General features: G+C 39.8%; 1 protein-coding gene across 1 annotated transcript; it reads right to left on the bottom strand.

Annotated features, from left to right (window-relative positions):
* Positions 1 to 11,010: 11,010 nt before the first annotated feature.
* On the bottom strand, positions 11,011 to 11,964 carry LOC119237996 (olfactory receptor 11G2-like). Its single transcript, XM_037501800.1, has one exon. The coding sequence runs from the start codon at positions 11,962 to 11,964 to the stop codon at positions 11,011 to 11,013; it is 954 nt and encodes a 317-aa protein (XP_037357697.1).
* Between the last annotated feature and the right edge of the window lie 531 nt (positions 11,965 to 12,495).

Here is a 12,495-nt window from a genome sequence, read left to right as displayed (position 1 = left end):
GATATGAAAAACATATGGCAATGTTAATGACAGTTATGTTGATGATTTTTACATCACAAGGAAAATGTTCTTTTTTTGCAAATATAGGAAATGATAGATGTTAAATAAACTTACTGTGGTTATCATTTTACAATATATGTAAGTCATATCATTATATTGTATAATCTAACCCCATTATAGAAGGGTTTTTTTCACTTGTTTCTGTTTTATTTTAAAGCCCAATCAGATATACAGTCTTCCTAGGCTATCACTTGATAAATGTGTCAGAGTAGTATTCAGTAAGTTTGTTTTTATCTGCCTCCCAAATATCAAGAGTCCCAGCAAGACCTGTTCCTCCTTCTTAGTAGCAGGGATCCAAAATATATTATCTTGCCCTTAAGTTTAAAGAATGTGTGCTCTGACTTGATAATTGACTGATTTGAGTTTATCACTCTTCAGTATGTCAAGGAAAAAAAAGTTACCCTGTTCTGAAGCTCTTACAGTGATCATTGTGTCCATCCCATTCAAGTGCTAGGGCTATGGCACAGACTGTGCTTTCCTTTCTACTTGTGCCTTCTTCCATTTTCAAGATTTATTTGTTTATGCATACAAGAGCTGGGGTGAGGCCAGAAATGCAGTGGGTGAGAGGATTCACCAGAAGCATAGTCGGGAGCATAATAGGCGGATCTACTGAAATACACTGCTGAGGGGAGCAGTGGGTGAGTCAGGAAAGTCTGCTAAGCCATGTGGATCACCTTCCGGGCCAGGGATCGAACTCATGCTGCAGTGGCTGTGGATAGCTTCATAGTGCTGCATCTTAACCCTTTGTGCCTCCTTTTGGCACGGGTGAAAGTCTTAGCAAGTACGAATCTCGATGAACTAGTTATTATTATCACCTGACACTTCTCTTGTGCTGATGTCCTTGTTGTCATCTGACCGGTGATTGATCTGTTTCCTTTATGTTACCAGTTGTGTTCATATGGGATTTCTTGACAGCACAGCTTGAGACAAGGACTTGATTGAAAATGTTATGTAGATAGGTAATCTCAGGCAGCAAAAGGGAGCAGGGGGAGTGTAGGGTAAGGTAAAAAAGTATCAGGCTTTTCTATCCTCCCTCCATTAGGATAGATGAGGGAACCCTGTGGTCCTGAATGCATGCCTGATGGCAGGCACTTGAAGTGGGTATAGATGGGCTTTTAAGGGCGGTGTCACGGGGACACCAGCAGAAGCCAAGAAGCAGAACAGAAGCTGAGAGAAGAAGAGAAGCAGAGAGAATGCCAGAGTGCCCAGATAGAGTGAGAATTTGCTGGGGGCTGTGAGGACTGCCAGCCTCCCGGCCCCCCAGCACCCCTGCCTACCATACGCCTGGTAAATCTAAATAAAAGACCTGCAAAAGCCACTGAGGACTCTGACTCCTCCTTTACCCGGTCTGCTGGATCAGAAAACCTGCCCAGTGTCATTCCTGCCCCTACAGGGAAGGAGAGAAGATGGGGGAAAAGCCACTGTAGAAGGAGATTGCATTCTAGGATCTCTGAAGTGCATATGAAATATCTCCCATAAAGTCAGACATATGATATATTTGTTTACATTTATTGGCTTCTATACACTTACACATAAGTTCTAGGGGTCCAGGGGGCTTCTGAGAACCTTTCTGGCAGGCATGGGACCTTTGGAGTGGGAAACTATCAGCATGAGTTAAAATTCCCATGCAACTAACTGTTCAGTATAGCTGCAGGTGAATAGAAGCTCATTGTAAGCATCTGCTATATTAACCTGGTTCTATTCTCATTATTAGTTGTGAGACATAGAAATTAGTAGGTTCACTGAAACTATTAGTTTTCTAATCTATCAACATGGCATTGTTAAATAGCTTTTCCAAAAGTTTATTTTATATATAGTAAAGGAATAAATTATTCTTAAAATATATTCAGTGGAATGATAGTTCTATAAAGTGATTTGAGGTAAATAAATGTTATTCTATTGTTGTTCTCAAAATTGGATAAAACTCCATCCTAATATATTTTGGAGATTCATAATGCTATGATGTTATTGTAGGTTTATGAATTGACTTAATTTGGTGTAATTCATTATTTTCTTAATTTTATGCAGGACATTTTCTTTTCCTAATAATTTCATGTGGAAAAGCCTTAGAAAAACATTCTGGGAAATTTAGATACTTTAAAAGGTTTATCTAGTAAGGGGCGGAGCAACATGGCGGCGAGGAGACGCTGCGAGTAAGATCTCCCATTAAAAAAAGTGAATAGGGAGGAAAAGCGGCAGGTCCCAGTGAGAACTGGGACACGGAAGATAAACGGGTGACGCCAGCGAACTGCCCGAAGAAGAAAGTGGCCATAAAAGAGGACTAGAAGGGAGGGAAGCGCAGAACCCTGCTCCCCTCCCCCGCCCACAGAGGCGGCACTCTCCCACCAGCAGAGGGGAGGAAACAACAAACCAAAACAACCAACAAGAACAAACGACGCAGCAAGCGGGACTGTGAGTGGAAAGGAACTATTGCAGCCACCACACTGTGAACGGGAGCTGAGGCAAACCCTGCAGGATCCGCCGCGGCGGTGAGCGAACGGCTCCGGGCGCCATTAGAGAAGAACAAAGACCCCGGGAGACGCACACACAGCCCGGGCTGCCGGTAAGCCTGCTCGGGAAACGCGGCGCGCTCGGCGCGCTTGAAAAGCAAGTGCAGACCTGGATCGCGGCTGCCCAGGTCCCCGCGCCTGCGACCTAGGCTTGCGGGGAGACGACCTAGGCTTGCGGGGAGACGCACGGAGGTCCTCACTGAGGTGAAGGTCCCTCCCTGAGTAAGCAGGAACCAGGCGCCCAGGCACGGGAGCCGGGTGCAAAAGGCGCCATTCCCGCGCCACTGAACTGGGCTACAGCCCGCGTCCTGGACCTGAGGGCTTTGAACTGAGACCCGGGGCACGAAAATTCGGGGCGTGGTTTCTCCACGACGGTGGGGCACAAGGCAGACACAGCACCCCAAAGCTGTTGAGGTGTACCCTACCATTCCCGCTCTGTTCTCTGTCCCACGGGGTGGGGGGAGGCGAAAAACAGCCCCCAAGGACAATAGGAGAGATCTCTGGCGCCACCTAGCGACCAGGAAAAAAAAAAGTCACTAACACCCTATAAAACAGGACATTTCTTAAGTCTGCTTGAAAAGGGCAGAAGGTTTCTGGAGGACCCAGTGGCCAGCCGGGAAGTTATTCCACGCCAGGCCCCTTCCGACCAGCAGTCTGAGCCCACAGAGGGAGCAGGCACCCACGTCCGGGGCAGACCGGGTGCGCAGAAGAGTGTGCCTGAAACCGGAGGCGCAGGGACTGCATCCCGCTTCGCCATTTGAGAACAGGGACATTTCTTCAGTAAAAACTGCCTAAAACCAGCAGAAAGCTCCCCCAGAAGACAGAGATGGCTCCTGGAAGAGCCAGAGGGGAGCGGAGAAGTTCACCCAAGATGTCAGTCAGTCCGAGCAACACAGTGTCCCAACGCATACGACAAATTAGAAAACAGACAGTAGGGAGTAGAAGAACCACACGCAACCTAAAAACTCCTCAGGAAAGAAGCACACCACAAAAAGAAAACCACTCCCCAGATTGCAACGACAGCAACTTGGAAGAACTTCTGAGCCTTCCAGAAAGAGAATTTAAAATTGCCATGATTAAAAAAGTGATAGATCAGAAGAAGGAAATTGAGTCCCTAAAGAGGGAAGTAAGAGAAATGCAGGAGATCAAAGAATTAATGGAGGAACTAAAGAACTCTGGGAAAAGCAATGAAAGCAGAATAGATGAAATGGAAGAACGAATAAGTAATCTTGAAGACACAGAAATAAAGAACCAAAACAGAAAAGGAAAGAGAAGTACGAAGGAAAAAGAATGAAGAAAGACTTCGGGAACTATCTGACTCCATGAGGAAAGGAAATATAAGAGTTATAGGAATTCCAGAAGGAGAGGAGAGAGATGTAGGAACAGAGAAAATATTCATGGATATAATTGAAGAGAACTTCCCAAATGAGAAGAAGGAGCTGAAAATTGATATACAAGAAGCAAGAAGAACACCAAACTTCCACGACGAAAGGAAAACACAGCAAGACACATAATAGTAAAGCTCCCAAGAATCCAGGACAAGGAAAAAATAATGAAGCTGACAAGAGGGAAGAAACAGATAACATTCAAAGGAAAACCAATCAGGCTGACATCAGACTTCTCTGAAGAAACACTACGGGCAAGGAGAGAGTGGAGGGACATAGTCAACAGACTCCAAGAAACAGATGCCAACCAAGAATACTCTATCCCGCAAAGCTCTCTTTCCTCCATGAAGAAAGAATATGGACCTTCCCAGACAAAGAAAAACTCCGGAATTTCATTGCGACTAAACCCCCACTCCAAAAAATACTACAAGGAATCCTAAAGCCAGAACCTCAGAGGGACGAATAACAACGAAAGAAGACCAAAAAAAAAAAAAAGTTATTAAAAGAATAAATAAATAAAATCAAAGGAAAGACAAACATAATGGCAAATACAGATGCTAACATATCAATATTAACTCTAAATGTAAATGGACTAAACTCTTCAATAAAAAGACACAGAGTTGCAGCCTGGATTAAGAAACAAAACCCAACCTTTTGCTGTCTCCAGGAAACACATTTAGCTACAAAAGATAAAAATAGGCTCAAAGTCAAAGGATGGAAAACAATCCTACAAGCAAATGGGCCAAAAAAGAAAGCAGGAACAGCTATACTTATCAGATAAACAGACTTCAAACTCAAAAAAATAAAAAGAGACCCCAGTGGTCACTACATTATGATTAAGGGGACAATACTTCAAGAAGAAATAACACTCATTAACATATACTCACCAAACGAAAGAGCACCAAAATATATCAGACAACTGTTGTCCTCTCTGAAAACAGACATCAGAGAAAACACATATGTAGTGGGAGACTTCAACACACCACTATCAACAATGGATAGATCAACAAGGCAAAAAATAAGTAAAGAAACTAAAGCTCTAAATAAGGACCTAGAGCATTTGGGCTTAACAGACATCTATAGAACACTAAACCCAAAAAAACGGAGTACACATTTTCTCAAGCGCACACGGATCATTCTCCAGGATCGATCACATACTGGGGCACAAGACAAACATCAACAGATACACCAAGATTGAAATCATACCAACCATCTTTTCTGACCACGAAGGCATCAAACTAGAAATAAATCATAAAAAGAAGGCAAGGAACTATCCTACCTCATGGAGATTAAAAGCCACACTACTGGAAGACCACTGGACTAACGAGGAGATCAAAGAAGAAATTAAAAAATTCTTTGAATTGAATGACAAGGAGGACACCAATATCCTAAATGTATGGGATGCAGCAAAAGCAGTAATAAGAGGAAAATATATAGCAATAGAAGCTCACATCAAAAAACAAGAAAGAACTCAAAGAAACAACCTAATCTCGAAGCTCAAAGATCTAGAAAAAGAACAACAAAAAAACCCCAGAACCAGTAGAAGAAAAGAAATAATAAAAACCAAAGCAGAAATAAATGAAATTGAAACTAAAAAAACAATCCAAAAGATCAATGAAACCAAGAGCTGGTTCTTTGAAAAAATAAATAAAATAGACAACCCCTAGCCAGGCTCACAAAGGAAAAAAGGAGAAAGCACAAATACACAGAATCATAAATGAAAGAGGAGAAATCACAACGGACACAGCAGAAATCAAAAGAATAATCAGTAACTACTATGAACAGTTATATGGAAACAAGTTCAACAATCTAGAGGAGATGGACAAATTCCTACAACTCTACAATCACCCAAAGCTAGATAAAGAAGAAATAGAACACCTAAACAGACCAATTACAAGCAGCGAAATTGAAATGGTAATTAAAAACCTCCCCAAAAACAAAAGCCCAGGACCTGATGGATTTACAAATGAATTCTACCAAACATTCAGAGACGAATTAGTGCCTATCCTTCACAAACTCTTCCAAAAAATTGAGAAGGAAGGGACAATACCAAACACGTTCTATGAAGCCAATATTACACTAATACCAAAACCGAATAAGGACAACACAAAAAAGGAAAACTATAGGCCAATCTCCCTAATGAACACTGATGCAAAAATCCTCAATAAAATTTTAGCTATCAGAATCCAACAATGTATCCATAAGATAATTCACCACGACCAAGTTGGATTCATTCCAGGGGCACAAGGATGGTTTAACATCCGAAAATCAATCAACGTTATCCAACACATCAACAAAAAGAAATATAAAAACCATATGATAATATCAATAGATGCTGAGAAAGCTTTCGACAAAGTGCAACACCCATTCATGATAAAAGCCCTTGAAATTCTTGGGATACAAGGAACATACCTCAACATCATAAAGGCCATCTATGACAAGCCAACAGCCAGTATCATTCTCAATGGTGAAAAGCTGAAAGCAATTCCATTAAGATCTGGAACAAGACAAGGATGTCCACTCTCACCACTGCTTTTCAATATAATACTGGAAGTCCTAGCCAGAGCAATAAGACAAGAGAAAGACATCCAAGGAATCCAATAGGAAAAGAAGAAGTCAAACTATCACTATTTGCAGATGATATGATAATATACATAGAGAACCCCAAAATCTCCACAGAAAAACTAATTCAACTCATCAATCAATTCAGTAAAGTGGCAGGATACAAAATCAACACGCAAAAGTCAGTAGCCTTCCTATACACAAACAATAAATCTGAAGAAGAAGAAATCAAAAAAACCACCCCTTTTATTATCGAAACAAAAAAATCAAATATTTGGGAATAAATCTAACAAAAGAGGTAAAGGACCTATACAAAGAAAACTATAAAACACTGTTAAAAGAAATAGAAGAAGACACAAAGAAATGGAAAAGACATCCCCTGCTCATGGATTGGAAGAATAAACATTATTAAAATGGCCATCCTACCAAAAGCAATATACAGATTCAATGCTATTCCAATCAAAATCTCAATGGCATTCTTCAAATAGAACAATTATTGATGAAATTCATATGGAATCACAAAAACCCCGAATAGCCAAAGCTCTACTGAAAAAAAGAAGGAAATGGAGGCATCACACTCCCAGACTTCAAACTATACTACAAAGCCATAATCATCAAAACTGCATGGTATTGGAACAAGAACAGACATACAGACCAATGGAATCGAATAGAAAATCCAGAAATAAACCTACAGATTTATGGTCAACTAATCTTGACAAAGGAGCGAAGACTATGCATTGGAGCAAAGAAAGTTTGTTCAATAAATGGTGTTGGGAAAACTGGGTCGCTACATGCAAAAGAATGAAGCTTGACCACTACCTCACACCATACACAAAAATCAACTCAAAATGGATTAAAGAACTAGACATAAGACCTGAAACCATAAATATATAGAAGGAAATATAGGCGAAACACTACGGGATTTGCACATCAAAGACATCTTTACAGACACATCACCCAAAGCAGTGATAGTGAAGACAAAGATAAACAGCTGGGACTACATCAAATTAAAGAGCTTCTGCACAGCAAAAGAGACAATAACAAAAACAAAGAGAAACCCCACCAACTGGGAGAACATTTTTGCACCCAACACTAATGATAAAGGACTGATCACAAAAATCTGCAAAGAGCTGATGAGACTCAGCAACAACAAAGAAAATAATCCAGTCAAAAAATGGGCAGAAGAGCTAAAAAGAAACTTCTCTGAAGAGGAAATGCAAATGGCCAACAGACATATGAAAAAATGTTCAACATCACTTGTAATCAGGAAATGCAAATCAAAACTACCATGAGATACCATCTCACACCAGTGAGAATGGCACATATTAAAAAACTAGCAACAACAAATGTTGGCGAGGATGTGGAGAAAAAGGAACTCTTGTGCACTGTTGGTGGGAGTGCAAACTGGTCCAACCACTATGGAGAGCTGTGTGGAGATTTCTGGACCTACTAAACATAGAGCTTCCATATGATCCAGCAATTCCACTCCTAGGTATTTACCCAAAGGACACAGAAACATCAATTCCAAAGAGCACCTGCACTCCTATGTTTATATGCAGCACTGTTTACATAGCTAAGCTTTGGAAACAACCCAAATGCCCAAAAATAGATGACTGGATCAAGAAGATGTGGTACATATATACCATGGAATATTACTCAGCATTCAAAAAGATAAACACATGCAATTTGCAGCAACATGGATGGCACTGGAAGGGATCATGCTCAGCGAAATAAGCCAAAAAGAAAAAGAAAAATACCGGATGGTCTCACTCATAGCAGGAATCTAGAAAACTTAAATATAGGGACCAGGAAAATGAATATAAGAAAGTGAAAATCAAAATCAACAAAAACTAACTATGAACCAAGCGGTTTTTGGGGGGGGGGGGGGCGGGAGGGGAAGGATTGGGGTCAGAATGGGGCATTTGCAATTGTATGGGGGAATATAAAAATAAAATTTAATATTTAAAAAAAAAAAAATAAATAAAAGGTTTATCTAGTGACTAACCGCTGAGGAATGCTTGGAAATAGTAGTGCATGTTGTTGAAATAAATGAGGTGGGTTGCAAGGTTGCCTTCTGTCTAGGAGTAGCATAATATTTTATTATATGTGTAGGGGCAGGAACTGACAGTGCAGGTTTTTTTTTTTTTTTGATCCAGCAGACAGGGTAAAGGAGGAGTCAGAGTCCTTAGTGGCTTTTGCAGGCTTTTATTGGGATTTACCAGGCATATGGTAAGCAGGGGTGCTGGGGGGCCGGGAGGCTGGCAGTCCTCCTAGCCCCCAGCAAAGCCTCACTCTATCTGGGCTCTCTGGGGTTCTCTCTGCTTCTCTTCTAATCTCGGCTTCCGTTCGTTCTTGACTTCTGTGGGCGTCCCCGCGATGCTGCCCTTATAAACTCAGTCTCTCAGCCCAGGTGTACCCACTTCAGGTGCCCGCCATCAGGCATGCATTCAGGACCACAGGGTTCCCTCATCTGTCCTAAGTGTGGGAGGGCAGAAAAACCTGATACTTTTTACCTTACCCTACAATATGTTTAAAATAATGTAACTTTTTAGTGTGGCTTAGTGCCATGTGTGGTGAATTATCAAGTAATCGTCTGTTGAGTAGGATAAACTTTTGTTTATATCCTTATGCTTTATATATTAAAATAATTAGACAAATTTAAAGTTCATGTTTTATTAATTCTTAATTGATAAAGCTATGAATTGAGCAAGAGTTACTTAACAATTTGGATTTCATTCTTTTAAGTGGTACTGAAGTATGAGGTGAATGTCTACCTGAGTTAAGGAAAGTCTGATATATAAAGAGCCTCAGAGTTGGTTACAAAGACACAGACCATACACTTTAGAATCAATTGTGTGTTTTATGTAGAACCACACATTTTCATCTCTTCTCCCACAGTGCTAAGAAAGATAGAGGACTACAGAATGAATGAATCATAAGCACCCAGAGGGAAATCATGATTAAAATGATCAGGAAACTATCAACATTTTACGCCTGTGATTAAGATAGTTGGATGCAAATTTTTTGCTTAGGGAAATATTTTGTTCAGGAAGTTGTTCATCTATTCAGTTCACTTTGTTTCTGTGAAATAAACAAAGAAAACTCTTATTATGGACCCCCCTCCCCAAATTCTGCTTCTTCAAGTACAGACAACCTCAAATCCTGGTTCTTTGTAAAGGAAGTCTAATTATAGTTGTACTGTATTTATAGAATAGATGATTTTTTGAAGACTGAAGGAAGACTGTAAAAAGACTGTAAATGTAAATGAAAATTATATCATATTTTTCTATTGCCTATTGTATTTTAGAGAGTCATCTTTGAAAAAGTAGATGACTATGTTAAAATAAAATGTAAAATCAAACAAACTAGTGTAACTCCATTTTAAAGAAGAGAAGATGTTTGGAGACATTTTATATAAAACTTAAGCATGACACACAGCAAAAATACTCAAAACAAATGCAGTCTTAAGTCTGTCAATTGACACTGAATCTACAGCAAAGGAAGTTAAGTCCTGATTAGTAGTATGGCACAGCACAACATTTATCTTATCTCTATTCTATACAAACAATAGCCACTAAATTCCCAATTTTTATTTTGGGTGTTTTCTGATCAACTACTCAATATCCAGCTATGACTATTAGTTTATTTTGTTAAAAATTTTAGAATAAAAATAGGTTTCATTCTTTTTAGTAGAGTGGTAACATCACACCTGTGAGGTTGGACTTATTTCATACAGATATCCTTCATTTTACTCCATTCAGAAAATACCAGTGGAGGGGAATTTATTTAAGTGTTAATCCCCAAACAAATTTATAACCTATGTTTCATTCTTATATTTTGTTCCAGTTCTGAAAGTCAAGTGGATTTATATTTCCTTTTAGAAACTTAGATATATATGATGTGTTTAATTCTTTGAAAATAAGTTATTTCTTAAATATTATTTACCAATCATTAGTGAACAAAATCTGAGATTTTTAAAAAAAAAAATTATTTTTTTAAACAGTATTTACTTCCCCCCACCCCCTCAGGTTGAGTCTCCACAGATTTTCCTTCCCCAAGGTACCCATGCACCATCACCACAGTCTCCTGTTCTCCTCCCTCCCTCCCTCCCTGTGATCCCTCTCCCTCCTCCTCCCCTGCAGTATGTCTCTGATTTGTAATTGTTTGGTTTTGCTTTGTTGTGTACTGTTATTACTTTATTTATTTGCTGTGTTATTGCTTTATTTGCTTTGTTGTGTTGTACTGTTATTATTATTTTTTTTTACACTGATGTCTTATTTGGTTTTCCTATAGTCCTGTTAGAAGTGAAACCATCCGATATTTTTCTTTTTCCTTCTGGCTTATTTCACTGAGCACAATTCCTTCTAGTTCCATGAGATGGGTTTTTAATGTAATAGTTTCCTAGCCAAAATTACTGAATTCTGTAGAAAATATCTTGCTCTTATCTTATTTAGATAGGTTGTAATGGAACTTGGTGCACTCTGACTCCTAATTTATGCTTTATGAACAGTTATTTCGGTCCCAAAGACTTTCCTTAAAGCAGCCTTCATCTCCTTGTTCCTCAGGCTATAAATCAGAGGATTGCAGAGAGGTGTTATCACAGAATAAAATAAGGTCACAATTTTCTGTACTTCCACTGGGTGTCCTGATCCAGGACTAACATACATCACCATAACAGACCCAAAAAACAGAATCACCACAGCCAGATGAGATGCACACGTGGAGAAAGCCTTGCGTTTGCTCGCTGCTGAGGGCATCCGTAGAACAGACAGAATCACTAGGGCATATGAACAGATAACAAAGAGGAAGGTGCCAATCATGAAAACAGTGTTGAAAGTAGAGTAAATGGACTGTGTGGTTTTATCTTCAGAACAGGAAAGCATCATCAAAGGGACAGGATCACACATAAAATGGTTGATGATATTTGGACCACAATAGGGCAACTGGGAAATGAGAACAACTGGGCTTAGGAAGAGGATGAACCCACATGACCATCCAAAGATGACCAGGCCAGTGTACAGCTGTTTAGTCATGATGCGCGGGTAATGCAGAGGGCGGCAGATGGCGAGGTACCTGTCAAAGGCCATGATGCAGAGGTAGAAGCCCTCATCACACCCAAAGGAGAAGAAGAAGTAGAACTGTGCAAAACAGCTCACGAAGGAGATAGACTTGGTTGTGGACAGGAAGTTGGCCAACATGTTAGGGACACTGGTGGTGACATAACATATTTCCAGGAGAGAGAAATTGCCCAAGAAGATGTACATGGGGGTGTGAAGGCGGCGGTCCCACAGCACAGCACAGGCAATGGCCGCATTCCCCATCAGGGTCAGGATGTAGGTGACTGAGAAGAGCCCAAAGTAGAGGAGCTGCCTTTCTGGGCTGGAGGGAAAGCCCATGAGGATGAAATGGCTCACAGAGGAGGTAGTTCCTTTGCCAGACACATTCATTCCTCTGGAAGGTACAGAGTTAACATTGGTTATTGCAGTTTACTGTAATATATCTGTTCTCTTGAAATCAATTTTACTCACAATTATCAAAAAATTAAAAATGACCTTATCTTAAAAACCTGTGATTGTCACCCCAGTCCCCTACAAGTATGAATTCATTTTGACAACATGCAGATTATAATATAAATAAAAATATGAAAGAGGCAGCTATTATTTTAGTCCCAGATGCTAGAATACACAGGAGTGCAGAATATGTAACTCTATATATCTTACTTAAACTCTGTGTATTTCCTCAACTGTTTACCATACAGAGTATAGTATAGATAAATCACTACACGTACAATTTCTTTCTAAAACATGTGAAAGTAACTTAAATTAGTGGTGATGTTGATAGTAATACCAGATGATGTGCTACTCACATAAGATATTTCAAAAGGTTCTGTCTCACTGAGATATAGTGAAAGAACCCAGGGAATATTCTACTTTGTGCTTGTTTGTGGTATTGTAAAGTGATAACTAACAGCACTCCCT

Source organism: Talpa occidentalis, unplaced genomic scaffold, assembly GCF_014898055.3.
Source record: "Talpa occidentalis isolate TD23 unplaced genomic scaffold, MPIMG_talOcc4v2.1 talOcc4.11, whole genome shotgun sequence".
Lineage (NCBI taxonomy): Eukaryota > Metazoa > Chordata > Mammalia > Eulipotyphla > Talpidae > Talpa > Talpa occidentalis.
The sequence above is the reverse complement of the archived record's forward strand: the minus strand, read 5'-3'. Positions and strand labels throughout refer to the sequence as shown.

What these genes read in the sequence shown, in the direction of transcription:
- LOC119237996 (XM_037501800.1), bottom strand. Translation starts at nt 11,964, where the DNA reads ATGAATGTGTCTGGCAAAGGAACTACCTCCTCTGTGAGCCATTTCATC.